The following is a 13,020-nucleotide window of genomic DNA, read 5'->3' on the forward strand; positions in this document are numbered from 1 at the left end:
TGCTTACACACACACACACACACACACACACACACACACACACACAAAGGCACGCATATGCACACACACTCCATCTCCCTCGCCCTCTGTCTCATTAAAATTCTAATTCAGAATGTTTTATTGGCAGGAAAGACATTTGCAAATATTACCAAAGCATCCAGCAATATAATACATGAACAGGACCATAGATAACTAATCAGCACATGCTATTCATAACATAGAATTATACATATCTCTCTCTCTCTCTCTCTCAGTTCAATGCAATTGAATTATATGCACTTAACTGGCTAAACAAAATCAATGTTCATATTGCCAAAGCACAACATAACGGCAATTATATATAAAATAACAAATAGAAATGACATTATGTGACAATAAATAATAAACAGTGCAGAGCCGAAACAACTGACCTTTTCTCAGTTATGATCATTATGAGAACAGAAATGAATATTGGTACAAGCTTGTATTCAAATGTGTAACATTTTAATATGATGGAGCACAGGGTTAAAAGGCTATTGGACATATATGGTTTGAAGGGGAGCGCTTTCTGTTCTACGAAAATTATGCTAAGCAGTGGAAACTCTCGGGGAAAAGCAAAGCGTCGGCCATCTTTGGTAAGATGCAACGGTGCGCCTTCGGGGAGCCCAGTGACCCACGGCACCCTGTGACAGGTATCCACCAATCACAGCTCAGCCTGAGCCATTACAGGTGGACCAACCGGCCAGTTAAAACGAAGGGCCACTTAAGTCACCAGGACACTGGCGACAACGGCAGACTGAGTCTGTAAATCTCAGGCTGTAAACACACACACATATATGCTGTTTCACCCCTGTAACTGCTCCCCAAACCAGCCATCACCCTGCACCGTGGGGGGGGGGGGGGGGCATTTAGGGAGTTTTACACCTGTGGTTTATTCTTCTCCTTCTCAAGGTGAGCCCCTGTCGACCCTCTCACCCCCCCACCCCCCACCCACCTCTCACATCAGTGTTTTATTACGACGCTTTAAAAATCCCATCATGCATTTCTACATGGATGCACTCCAATTGTATATGAGTGCCCTGTCTTTAAATCTGACCCTATCGTGTTGGTTTTTTTTTTTTTTGTAGCTTGGCTATGGAGCTGAAGGGTTTAAAAAAAAAAAATACACAGTTGATATTGAATTGCTCTTAATAATTTTTCAGAATTGAAACTGGGGTGGGACCCGGTAGTTAAACCGTAGTGAAGAGGTGCTTACCCCTGGCCGCAGATGTCTTGGAGGGAGATGCGATTGCATCGCGTGTTTCGGTAACCTCCCACTGCAAATCACCGCAGATTTTAATTTCCTCGTGAAATACCAGCCTGCTGGGCTGCTATGAAAGCAATTCTCCAGAAGCACGAGAAGCCTAGAGAAATACTCTAAGTAATATACATTTCTGTGTGTGTGTGTGTAGTTATATACTGTAGTTTGAACACACACACACGCACACACTCATGCACACAAACAAACACACTGAAAAAGGTAAACGCGTACGATGCCAATCCACCTCAAATGATTTTTTTAGAAGCAATCCCCAAGACGAAAACTGAAACAAAACTCAAATAACTACTAAGGATCTAGACTAGAAGGTCGATTTGACTGAAAGTGTCACCTTTTTTCTTTTTCTTTTTCTTTTTTGTGAGCGAAAGCAAATAACAGCCAATCACCCCGAGAAGCAAACAGGAACTGCAAAAAAAAAAAACAGTTCAGAGAGGACAGAGGCAACAGCAGAGCATCTGGCGAAATAAACCTTCGCCAGCATCAAGCGGGTGAAGCAAATTCGCACCTCGTTTCTGTGGTGCCGGAAACGACCGTCTCTCCCAACACTGACAGCAAGAGCTCAGCCCAGCGAGCGCTGAGAAACAGCCTTTCAGTGCTGAATCGCGTGCGCAGAACGCCGGCGGTGCCGACGTCAGGCCAGGGCCTCGACGTGCGGAGCGTCCCTTACAGTGCGAGGGTCACACGTTCACAGGTTCGTGACTGCGCTGTCCGTAAAAAAGGGCTCTCAGACGTGCCTGCGTAAGAGGAACCCGTCTCAGTTCTTTGTGGAACAGGCCACCGTGGGGGTGAAAAGCTCCCAGATTTAACCGTTCTGCCTGACAGGGAACCCGTGAACTACACAGGGTTCCTCTGTGGAAACAGAGAGGAGCCTTTTTTTCTGAGAGGGTAGTTTTTATGGAGATGAGAAACTCTCTCCCTCACTTCCTGGTTTCGCTGGGCTGGACTAGGCGGGGCTGGGTGTGGCTGAGCTGGGCCGGTTTGGGCTGGGCGGGACAGTTTCATTTGTTTTCTGGCAGCTGATTGGTGCTCCTCCTGCGCAGCCTGAGGGGCAGCCTCTCTTTGATCTCGGATCCGCTGCCGTGATCAGGGCGGACGGGCGGCATCCATTCCGCCATTTTCCCGGGTGTCCGGGGAGCCGTCACACGTGCCCATGTGACCGCGCGGGGCGGCGCGACGACTCGGAACGCCGATCGCAGCACGGGGGTCGGCACGGCGCACATTCCGTTTAAAAATATTCCGGTTCTGCCTCGTTCCCCTTCCACACAGGGCCCATTTCCCAGTTTAGGCCCCTGAGAAGCCAGCGCTGCTCATTTAGCAGAAATGCGTGAGAGTTTTTGGAGCGGGCCCGGGGCGGGTCAGCGAGACAGATGTGTGACGCGTGCGGTCTGTGTGTGCAGCTGGTGACTCCGAGATGGAGGTGTTTGCCATTTGCACAAACCTGGACTGACCTAATTTCTCTCTCCCTCTCCCTCTCTATCTCTCTCTCTCTCCCTCTCTCTGGCTCTCGCTCTCGCTCGCTCTCTCTCTCCTTCCCTCTCTATCTGTCTCTCTCTCGCTCTCGCTTTCCCGCTCTCTCTCTCTCTCTCCCTCCCTCCGCCTCTCTTTCTCTCTCTCTCTCTCTCATTGCAGATGACACGGCCGATCCAGGTGAAACCTGCGGACAGCGAGAGTCGTGGAGGTAGTTTTCTTTTTTCTCCGTGCTTCACCCTCCCTCTCTCCCTCCCTCTATCTCTCGCTCCCCTTCATGATCTCTCTCCCTCCCTCCCTCCTTCCCTCTCTTTCTCCCACTCCCGCCCTCTCCCTCGTTCTCTCTTCCCGATACCGTTCCTGTCTGACGGATGCTGGAGGTATTGACCCTTGAACTGACTCTCCCAGAAAAATCATTTCTTTGCTTCTTTTTTTATGACCCGGGTCAATAACAGCAGCAAATGATGCATTTGGTTTCTTTTTAGCTTTTTTTGTGTTTTGTTTTGTTTTGTTTTTTTGATTGACCGCACGCTTTTTTTGACCCGTGACCGTAGGAGCGGGCGCTTCACGGTAGAGCGCACTGCCCCCCCCCACCCCCCCACCCCGCGGGGGGTTTTATCCAGACAAGGTATCGACAAGTGAACATGCGGGTGGACAACTTTAAAGGCTCATACACAGAGTCAGAGTTCTCTCCACCCAGCAGAACACCAGGCCGCGGCGGCCTGTGTGGGAGGCTGTGCGCTTCTTAATTAGAAGCACGGACGGAGGCTGGCGGACTGGGACGCCTGCAGCCCCCTCTGCAAACACCCCGGCCAAGCGCGCTACCGCCCGGGTGCTAATTAAAAAGTCATTAGCCAGGATCCTGGAACAGGAGCCGCCCACTCAAAACCACCACCCCCCCAATCCTCTAAACTGCCCCCAACCACCCCCCACCCCCCCCCCCCATCCTGTAAATTGCCCCCAACCACCCCCATCCTCCCCCCCCATCCTCTAAATTGCCCCCAACCACCCCCATCCTCCCCCATCCTCTAAATTGCCCCCAACCACCCCCCCACCCTCCCTCCCCCCCCTCACATCCCCCACCCCAACAAAAAGCTGCTACCCCCCCAACCCTCCTGGCTCGAGCGCACTGCCTCTGTTGCATGCACGAGACCGTTCGGCGTGAGAGAACGTGAATATAAGAGATAAGAGTTCCATGGAGGAATGGAGAGGTGGGGGGGAGGGTGGGGGTGGAGGAGTCTGTGTTGCCTGGCAACCGGTCCCTAAACCAGCAGGGTGCGTGGCTGGGAGCCCTTCGGTCCTCTGCAGCCCCTGTCTTTCTCTGGCCGCCCTCTCTCCGTCTGTGTTCTGTGTTCGTGTGTGAGTGAGTGTGTGTGTGTGTGTGTGTGTATGTGTGTGTGAGAGTGTGTGTGTGTGTGTGTGCGTGCGTGCGTGCGTGTGTGGCTGTGTGTTCACAGTCTTTTTCCTTCCCTTTTTCAATCTCTCCCTCTGTGCCTGGCCCTCCCTCTCTCTCTCTCTCTCCTCTTCCCTCTCCCCCCCCCCCCCCCCCGAGTTCGCGGTCTCGTCAGAGGGCCTTATGGAGCCCAGCGCCGGGCTCCTAATTACATTTCCGCCAGCCGCCACCGGGACGCCAGGGACCGACCCCCCCCCTGCCCCCACCCCCCGGGGTCCGCAGGGGGAGCAGAGGGGGCGGGGCCTCCCCAGCCCCGGTCCTAATTACTCCGTTAATCTCGTTAAGTCCACCAGAGGTCAGGGCGCTGGGGTATTTAGGGGTTGTTTTTTTTTGTTTTTTTTTTAAGTCACCCGCTAATTGAAAGGTACGGGACGACAGTAGGGTTCTCACACGGACCCGCCATCACCGCGTATTACATCACACACCGCCAACATTCATCGCTGTTTCTTTCTTTCTTTCTATGAACGTAATGAATCCTTCCACGTCCTGCGTCCACGTCAGTTTAACCGGGTATAAATCAGCTTCGTCCCGACCCCCCCCCCACCCCCCCCCCCCCTCAGAGTAAACTCTCTCATTTACTATTTAAATGTTTATGGTCTGTCAGCAGCTACTGACGCAAACTCAAGGCCCATTCCCCCGTATCCCCACAACAGCCATGTGAATGCTCAGATATTAATCTGCAACCTTTCCTCGTCACTACGCAAGTAATAAACAGTTATAATCATGTAATAAGGCACTTATTACTGCGTAAGTAATAAACTGCTATATTCCTGCAATAAGCCACTTATTACTGCATGAGTAATAAACAGTTATAATCCTGTAATAAGGCACACAAACACACACAAGTACAAACGTTCAGTCTCTTTGTCACACACACACACACACACACACACACACACACACACACACACACACACACACACACACACACACACACACACACACACACACACACACACACACACACACACACACACACACACACACACACACACACACACACACACACACACACACACACACACACACACACACACACACACACGCTCAGTACTGTAACACTAATGGACCTCCGCCTCTCTCTGCTTGTGTTAAAACTAAACGACCTGGTGCTCAGTTTACGGTTTCGTTTTCGTAATTTAAGACGAAGCGTTACCGTGGAAACGCGCGATCACAGAGGCCGCGCCCAGGGCCGTGCTCGGCCTGAGTGATGCTCTTAATATGTGCACCTTCCACTGGCATGATCCCGTAAAATATGTACAGTGGAGGGTATTAGTCTGAAGTGCCTTCGTACGGAGGAAGGGGACACAAGGGTGTATTTGCACGTTAAGCTATTTTATCGTCTATTTATTTTTCATGATAGTCTTTTTTTTCTTTTCCGTTTCAGCACTCTGTGAGTAGCTTCTCTCCGTTTCTGTGTGCAGGGCGTGTATCGCAGGCGGTGTTCGGGTTGAGCGTCACACGCACAGAGGCAGAGGATTCGGAAAGCAGCTGTTTGTGTGTGTGCCGAGAGGAAGTGAGGCGTCTTGTGTGCGTGAACTAAAAATAAGAGGCGGAACTAGAGAGTCACAATGCGAGCGTCCCAGTTTTCACGGACATGAGTTCAGCTCAGGCAGTGCAGCGATTTCACCTGAAAAACCCCCCCTACCTGTGATCCCATCCTTCCCTACACAACACCACAGCCCGGCCTGGACAGGGCCACAGCGACCCCTTAAATTCGGGAGAAGCCCGTTCCTTTCGTAAAGGAGCAGAAACGGCAGCGGAAGCGCTGCTACACACTGAACTGGATGCCTTTAGGGCGCACGGATCCCCTGAGCACTTTCCGAGAGGCAGGTTGAATATAATATCAATATAAGGAGATTCAATTTAAAGATAAAAATGGAAACGCATATATGGGGTTTCCTGAAAACACTTATTCCGAGATTCCCTGAATGGACGTTTCTATTCTCTTTTCTCTCTTTTTTTTTTTTTTTGCATGGGCAGATGGGATTTGTATTTAAACTCACTGTCCATAACAGTAGAACAGGCCATGGGTCAGAGAATGCCATCATTGTTAGCATCACAATAAGGGGTTACATTAAATTACATTATAGGCATTTAGCAGACGCTCTTATCCAGAGCGACTTACACAGCTTTTTACACAGCATTTACACTGCATACATTCATACAGCTGGATATACACTGAAGCAATGCAGGTTAAGGGCCTTGCTCAAGGGAACTACGGCAGTGTCCTACACTAGGATTCGAACCCGTGACCTTCAGGTTAAAAGACTGGTTCTTTACCCATTATACTACACTTACACACAGTGGTCCATCCCAATACACCTGTGTGACCTCACGCTTGGCATCATCACATCCAAGGAACTGAAAATACACAGTTATGATAATGCACTTCTATTTTTAGACAGGCAGAGAGATAGACAGACAGACAAGCAGTCACAGACAGACAGGCAGACATGCAGGCAGGCAGGCAGACAGAGACAGACAGACAGGCTTACCCAATGCCTAACACAATCCACATTCCAACACAACGTGCTTTTCAAAGGCAGGTTTGATGTACCACAGGGACGCAGCTGTGCGCAGTCATTAGTATCTGAATGACAGGTATACAGCACGCGTGTGTGTGTGTATATACGACATGAACAGATGCTGCCTTTGTTCCTGACTAAAAAACATAGAGTCACAGTCACAGTGCCGTGATCGTTAGCCAGCTAACTAAGCTCTCATTAGCGGTTAGTTCATTTGAAACTAGGGCCTTCACTCGAATGCAAATACATTATTAATGCTAATAAACAATTATAACAGCTAACCAAGCTCTCATTACTGGATAGTTCCTTTCACTACATCAATACTAATGAACCACCATTATAAGCAGTCAACACCCCCCATTTTTGAGTCACAGAGACAGCAATCCCATAGTGCTTTGCTCCATTGTGTTTGCAACAAAGGCCTTTAGCCTTTTTAATAAACAAGTGACAAAAGAGTGAGCGATTCTGAAAGAGGAATCGAAGAAGAGCCATTTCTTAACCGGCCACTCTCTACATTATCACTCTTACTTTTCCCGTGGAGGCGGTCTTTAAGAGACCTCCTCCAGAAGGCAGCGTTTCGCTAAACGCTTCTGGATTCTCGGGATCTGAGAACGCCCTCACAGAAGTTAACGTTCCTTTATAATCCAGTAAAATTCGATTAAAGATTTCCTTTTACCATTCCAGACTAAACTCCACGCTTACGAATTCTCTGTTCTCGCTTGGCTCCTTGTAGAAAGAGGTGCATAACCCCCATTTATCAATATCTAGTGCCTCGCACGTCAATATCTCTGCTACAATATAATGATTCTTGCAACAACAAAAAAAAAAAAAAAAAAAAAAAAAAAAAATCAATCACATTAAAAGTTCTCCTCCCTCTCTTCCCTCGTTCCTTGTTGAAATGAGGAGATGGAAAAATAGATGAATGAAATATATATCTGCACCATCCATCTCCTTTTCATTACCGCCTCTGGCACAATATGATTATTCTGACCAAACAAATGTTTTCCAATCATAATGCAAAGCACTGAGAAACAATATGTGGAGAAGCCGCATGTATAATTTTACTATATAATATAACCAATCAGAGCACGCATTTCAGCTGCAGCTCACCTGGCACAGGTGCAGGCCTTTCTGGGTCCTCAGTGTACGCTTGACAGGCACCGTTTGCTGGTTCCAATTTGGCGAGTAAAAATTGGGGAGGACTAACCCAAGGCCCGGCCCACACACCTGTAAGCCAAAGTGATTCGGGAACCAGGACTCGTTTGTGAAAGTTAAAAAGGCATCTCAACGGAACATGGAGCTCAAGGGGTCACACTGGGCGGGGAAACAGTGGCCATTTTGTAAATCAACGTAGTTATAAGATCACTGCTTCGTAAGTCCAGCGAAACAATTACCCTGGGGGGGAGGGGGGGGGTTAATCTTCCGGTGCCGTACCTGCACGGCTTTATTTCCACAAATAAATCTCAGCGTTCATTTACAGCTCTGCTAAGATTCAAGTGCAACATGCTTAATTGTAAAGTGCAGTACAGCAAGGACCTCTTTCCACAAAGAGTCGATAAATCAAGACCTTGTGAGAACTCTCTCCTGCCAGGTGGAGAGTTCGCAAAGGCTGGAGGGATCTTGGGAATCTGTGTAATTATCTCGTTTTACATCATCTAACTGGACTTGACCGATGGCCTCATATTTTTCCAGGGTGAGCCACAGCACACAGCTCAGATTTAACATCGTCACACCAAGGCCTGTTTATACAGCTGGTTGTGTGCCGAGATAATTCCTGGTTGTCCTATCTCTCTCTCTCCCTCTCTCTCTCTCTCCCTCCCTGGGATTTGAACCCGTAACTCGGGGGTAACATGCCCATTGTAAGGGTCATGCAAGGGAAGAGGAGGAGGAAATTTTTTCTAAATGTGTGAAAAATAAGAATTTCACACCTTTAACAGAATTATGAAGGCCTGAAGGTTGCAAGTTTGATTCCCGGGTGGGACACTGCCGTTGTACCCTTGAGCAAGGTACTTAACCTGTATTGCTTCAGCATATATCCAGCTGTATAATGGATGCAATGTAAATGGTATGTAAAAGTTGGCAAATATACCAACCAGATGGATACAGAAGCAAACATTTTCTCTTAATGACTACAATTCCCAGGTGACATTGCAGTACAAAAAAAAAAAAAAAGACAGCCGAACCACAGCAGGGAATATCGAACGCTAAACCCCTCCCTCCAGTAGGACAGAAGTTTAGCATTAAATAGTGTCCCGTTGTTTCTATCTTTAGACCACAACAACAACAACAACAACAACAACAACAAACAACAAACGCACCTTCTCTGAATGTGCAAGATCAAAGCACTGCTTCACAAAAACTCCCAGGCGTCCTGTGCAGACGCACATCTTAAATATCAGAGCAGGAAGGAAAGAGGGAAGGAGGGAAGGAAGGAAGGAAGGAAGGAAGGAGGCAGGGGGGGCAGATGGAGGAAGAGCAGAGTATTTCTTCGGTTCTGCTGTGAGAACATCTCTCTCTGCTCTAGCTTGCCGGCGTGTGGACCTCTCTGGCAGGCGGTGGAGCAGAGGCGGAGGCCCGGTCTCCCGTGCTCAAGTCTGGGTTTAACGCGGCGCTGGCTGCTCTCCAGTCTGCAGATTTATTACGTTTCTGTTACAGCCGTTCCACCGCTACCTCCCGCCGGGCCGACCGGCGAGCGGAGGGCGGGCTCTCCCTCCGGAGCCGGTTCCTCCCGAGGTTTCTTCCCATCGGGGGACTCTTTTCACGCCACGGTTTCCCTATGTGTCTTTGTGACAGTTTTCTAAAAAAGAAAAATTTAAAAAAGTGCTATACAGGCTACACACATACACGCCCCTCTAGATCTGAGCACCCAGTACCACAAAATTATGACCTTCATTTAAAAAAATAAATTTAAAAAAATGACACAATTTCATCACCTCAGGATTATGTATTGAAATTGCTGGTCTCCAGACTGGCAGCATGATCGTAATCATGTAACGCGCGCCCTGGTATGAGGGATCGGGTGCCACAGAGCCCGCGGAACGGCTCTCTGGGGCACTGATCCCATAACCCACTGTTTGCGGTGATAATGAGTTTCATTTATACAGCACGTTTCGGGGGAAGCTCAGCACATTTTATGGTGCGAATGGCGGGGGGTGGGGGGGGGGGGGGTGTTGGGGGGTGTGGGGGGGGGGCGGATGGGGGGGAGGGGGGGGGACGGGGCTTTGGCTCACCCTCAGAACCTCATTAGGGACGGAAGCCATTTTGCGCTGGAGGACTAAACCACACACATCAGCCGGGGCGGATAAGGAGAGGGATTTATTTAGCCAATTATACGGCTGTACGGGGTGTGGGGGGGAGGGAGGAGGGGGGAGGGGCGCGAGGGTGGTGATTCAAACAGCCAGACTGAGAGAACTTGATCAATCTGCTCATTTCGCGCGGACGCCAAGGGGAGTGCTGACACTTTGCGGGAAGCGTTCTGCGGGGTCCGCAGGGACCAGCGTGTCAGGACCTCGGCTTTTATAGACTGAGCCTGAGCAAAGGCTTCTGGGTGCTGGCCTGAGCAAAGGCTTCTGGGTGCTGGCCATGAAGTCCTTTTAACCCTTACAGAGAGTAGGTTTTTTCTTTTTCTTTTTCTGGAATTCTTTTAGAAAATTCTAAAAAGGCAGTGTTCTAGAACACCCTTTTTTTTCAGTTACTGGTAGTAATTGTGACATCAGCATTAGAATGTTCAGTTCAGAACATTCTAATTGCGTATTTGTGATCTCACACCTTACAAAGGCTTATTCCCAGAGAAGAACTTTTAATTAAAAATTTAAAAAAAAAAATTAAAAACAGAATGCGTACGACCATGAAAACCTTGCAAGTTCAACAGCGCTACCATTTACAGGCATACTGCAGCAAACAGAATTTATGAAGATAAATGTTAATCTGTTCATTTGTCTATTGAGAGGGAGGGGGAGAGAGAGACAGATGGATGGGTGGATGGATGACTACACAGATATTTGTGGAGATGAAGAATATGATTTGCATTTCTGCGCAGGCTTTCAACGGGTTACTCTACGCCGGGCCATCGAATGAGGCCACGTTCCCTCTCGAAAGGTCAGCTGACGAGTGCGAATGCCCTAATTGGCCGCTTATTGGTGAGGTTAGGGGTGGGGTGGAGTGGAGGGGGTGGGTGAGGTTGGGGGGTGTCAGGAACGATGTCGAAGAACGTGCTGGAACGAGACAACGCAAGCGATGCGAAGAATTCTTCCTTCTTTGTCTTTTTATTTGCAATGATTTATTGAGAATCCGTGATGCCTGTTTGCGCCCCGCGCTGCCGAATTAATCACAGATACGCATCCGAGAGGGAAAGAGAGAGAAAGAGAAGGAAAGAGAGGGAAGAGTGTGACAAAACTACGCTGTCAACAGAGGCAGGATGGCTTAACTTTGATCCCACAACCGTGAGAGAGAGAGAGAGAGAGAGAGAGCACAAATGAGAGAGGGAGGAGAGAGAGAGAGAGAGCACAAATGAGAGAGGGAGGAGAGAGAGAGAGAGCACGAATGAGAGAGGGAGGAGAGAGAGAGCACGAATGAGAGAGGGAAGAGAGAGAGATCACAAATGAGAGAGGGAGGAGAGAGAGAGAGAGCACGAATGAGAGAGGGAGGAGAGAGAGAGAGAGAGCACGAATGAGAGAGGGAAGAGAGAGGATCACAACTGAGAGGAGGGAGAGAGAGAGAGAGAGCACGAATGAGAGAGGGAGGAGAGAGAGAGAGCACAAATGAGAGAGGGAGGAGAGAGAGAGAGCACAAATGAGAGAGGGAGGAGAGAGAGAGAGCACAAATGAGAGAGGGAGGAGAGAGAGAGAGCACAAATGAGAGAGGGAAGAGAGAGAGAGAGAGCACGAATGAGAGAGGGAAGAGAGAGAGAGATCACAAATGAGAGAGGGAGGAGAGAGAGAGAGAGCACGAATGAGAGAGGGAGGAGACAGAGAGAGAGCACGAATGACAGAGAAAGAGGATGCAAGTTGAAAATTTGAGGTTGAGTGTGAAATAAGAGATGGAGTGAGATTTGGGATTGAAACCACTTTGGTGCCCTAATGACTGAAGCAGATCCCTCATTAAAACATGCCAGAAAAACACTTCACACAAGTCTGTCATCAGCCGCACGTAATACATGAAAACATAACACACACATACGCACGCACACGCACACACACACATTACATTACATTACAGGCATTTGGCAGACGCTCTTATCCAGAGCGACGTACAACAAAGTGTATAACCATAACCAGGAACAAGTATGACGAAACCCCTAGAGAGAACACACACACACAGAAGTACAGGTGTGTTTTGGGGGGTTATTTCTCCCTGCCCTACTTGCAGTGGACCCTCACTGGGGTGAGGGGGGAGGGGGAGGGATGGGGGCGGTAAGTGGAGGTTCCAGGGCGTAGGGAGGTTTATTGGTTCACAGATCCCCTAGGTTAAGAGAGCCGTCTACCCAGATAAACTCCAACGCAAACGCGTTACCTTCAGCAGAGAGACCGGGTCCGTCTGTCGGACAGGAAGTGGATCCCAGCCGGCGCGCACACACAGGAAGCGGATCCCAGCTGGCGCGCACTCACAGGAAGCGGATCCCAGCTGGCGCGCACTCACAGGAAGCGGATCCCAGCTGGCGCGCACTCACAGGAATCGATCCACCGGCGCGCCTCACAGGAGCGATCCCAGCGGCCTGCCCAGGAGGCCCCCTCCCAATCACCCTCCGTCTCTTCTCTTCTTTTCTCCTGCCGCAGAGGCCTCCCTCCCCTCCCCCCCCTCCCCCCCCCCCCACGCTCGAGACAGCGGGGGGTTTAACAGAAAGCCGCAGAAAGGGCTTTGAGCCACAAAATGTCAAATCGATGCGTCGGCGGCGCGGAGGAGCCGTAAATGACGCACCTGCGCCGCAGGTGGCCGAGCGGGCCTTTGTCGCCGTGACGACAGTCCGCCGGAGCAGACAGGGGTGGGGGGTGGAGTGGGGGGGGGGGGGGGGTATCGATTGGGCCGGGGCCCATAATTGAAATTTAATTTAATTAACCCCTAAGATGTAGCAAAGAAAAGGTTTATGAATGGGTGATTGAGTTCAGGTGGATGGGGTTACTGGAGGGGGAAGGACCTGTGAGGAAGGTGGAGGGAACACGATGGGGCCTGCTTACACACACACACACACACATACATACATACATACATACACACACACACACATACATACATACACACACACATACACACACACACACAAACATACACACATAAAT

The 13,020-nt window shown here is 49.6% G+C and overlaps 1 protein-coding gene and 1 long non-coding RNA gene across 6 annotated transcripts in view; one reads left to right on the top strand and one right to left on the bottom strand.

Moving 5' to 3' along the window:
* LOC135251295 (uncharacterized) overlaps positions 1-12,410 on the bottom strand; it is a 19,665-nt gene extending 7,255 nt beyond the window's left edge. Inside the window, exon 1 of the long non-coding RNA XR_010329113.1 lies at positions 12,257-12,410. This is a non-coding gene — a long non-coding RNA (uncharacterized LOC135251295). The remainder of the gene's footprint in view (positions 1-12,256) is intronic.
* Positions 1-13,020, top strand: part of LOC135251286 (CUGBP Elav-like family member 5) — a 107,527-nt gene that overhangs the window by 68,214 nt on the left and 26,293 nt on the right. For all 5 annotated transcript variants that reach the window (XM_064328595.1, XM_064328591.1, XM_064328593.1 and 2 more), the window contains exon 3: positions 2,927-2,975. In XM_064328595.1, the coding sequence (XP_064184665.1) occupies positions 2,927-2,975 (49 nt within the window). The remainder of the gene's footprint in view (positions 1-2,926; positions 2,976-13,020) is intronic.

Source organism: Anguilla rostrata, chromosome 3, assembly GCF_018555375.3.
Source record: "Anguilla rostrata isolate EN2019 chromosome 3, ASM1855537v3, whole genome shotgun sequence".
Classification (NCBI taxonomy): Eukaryota; Metazoa; Chordata; class Actinopteri; order Anguilliformes; family Anguillidae; genus Anguilla; species Anguilla rostrata.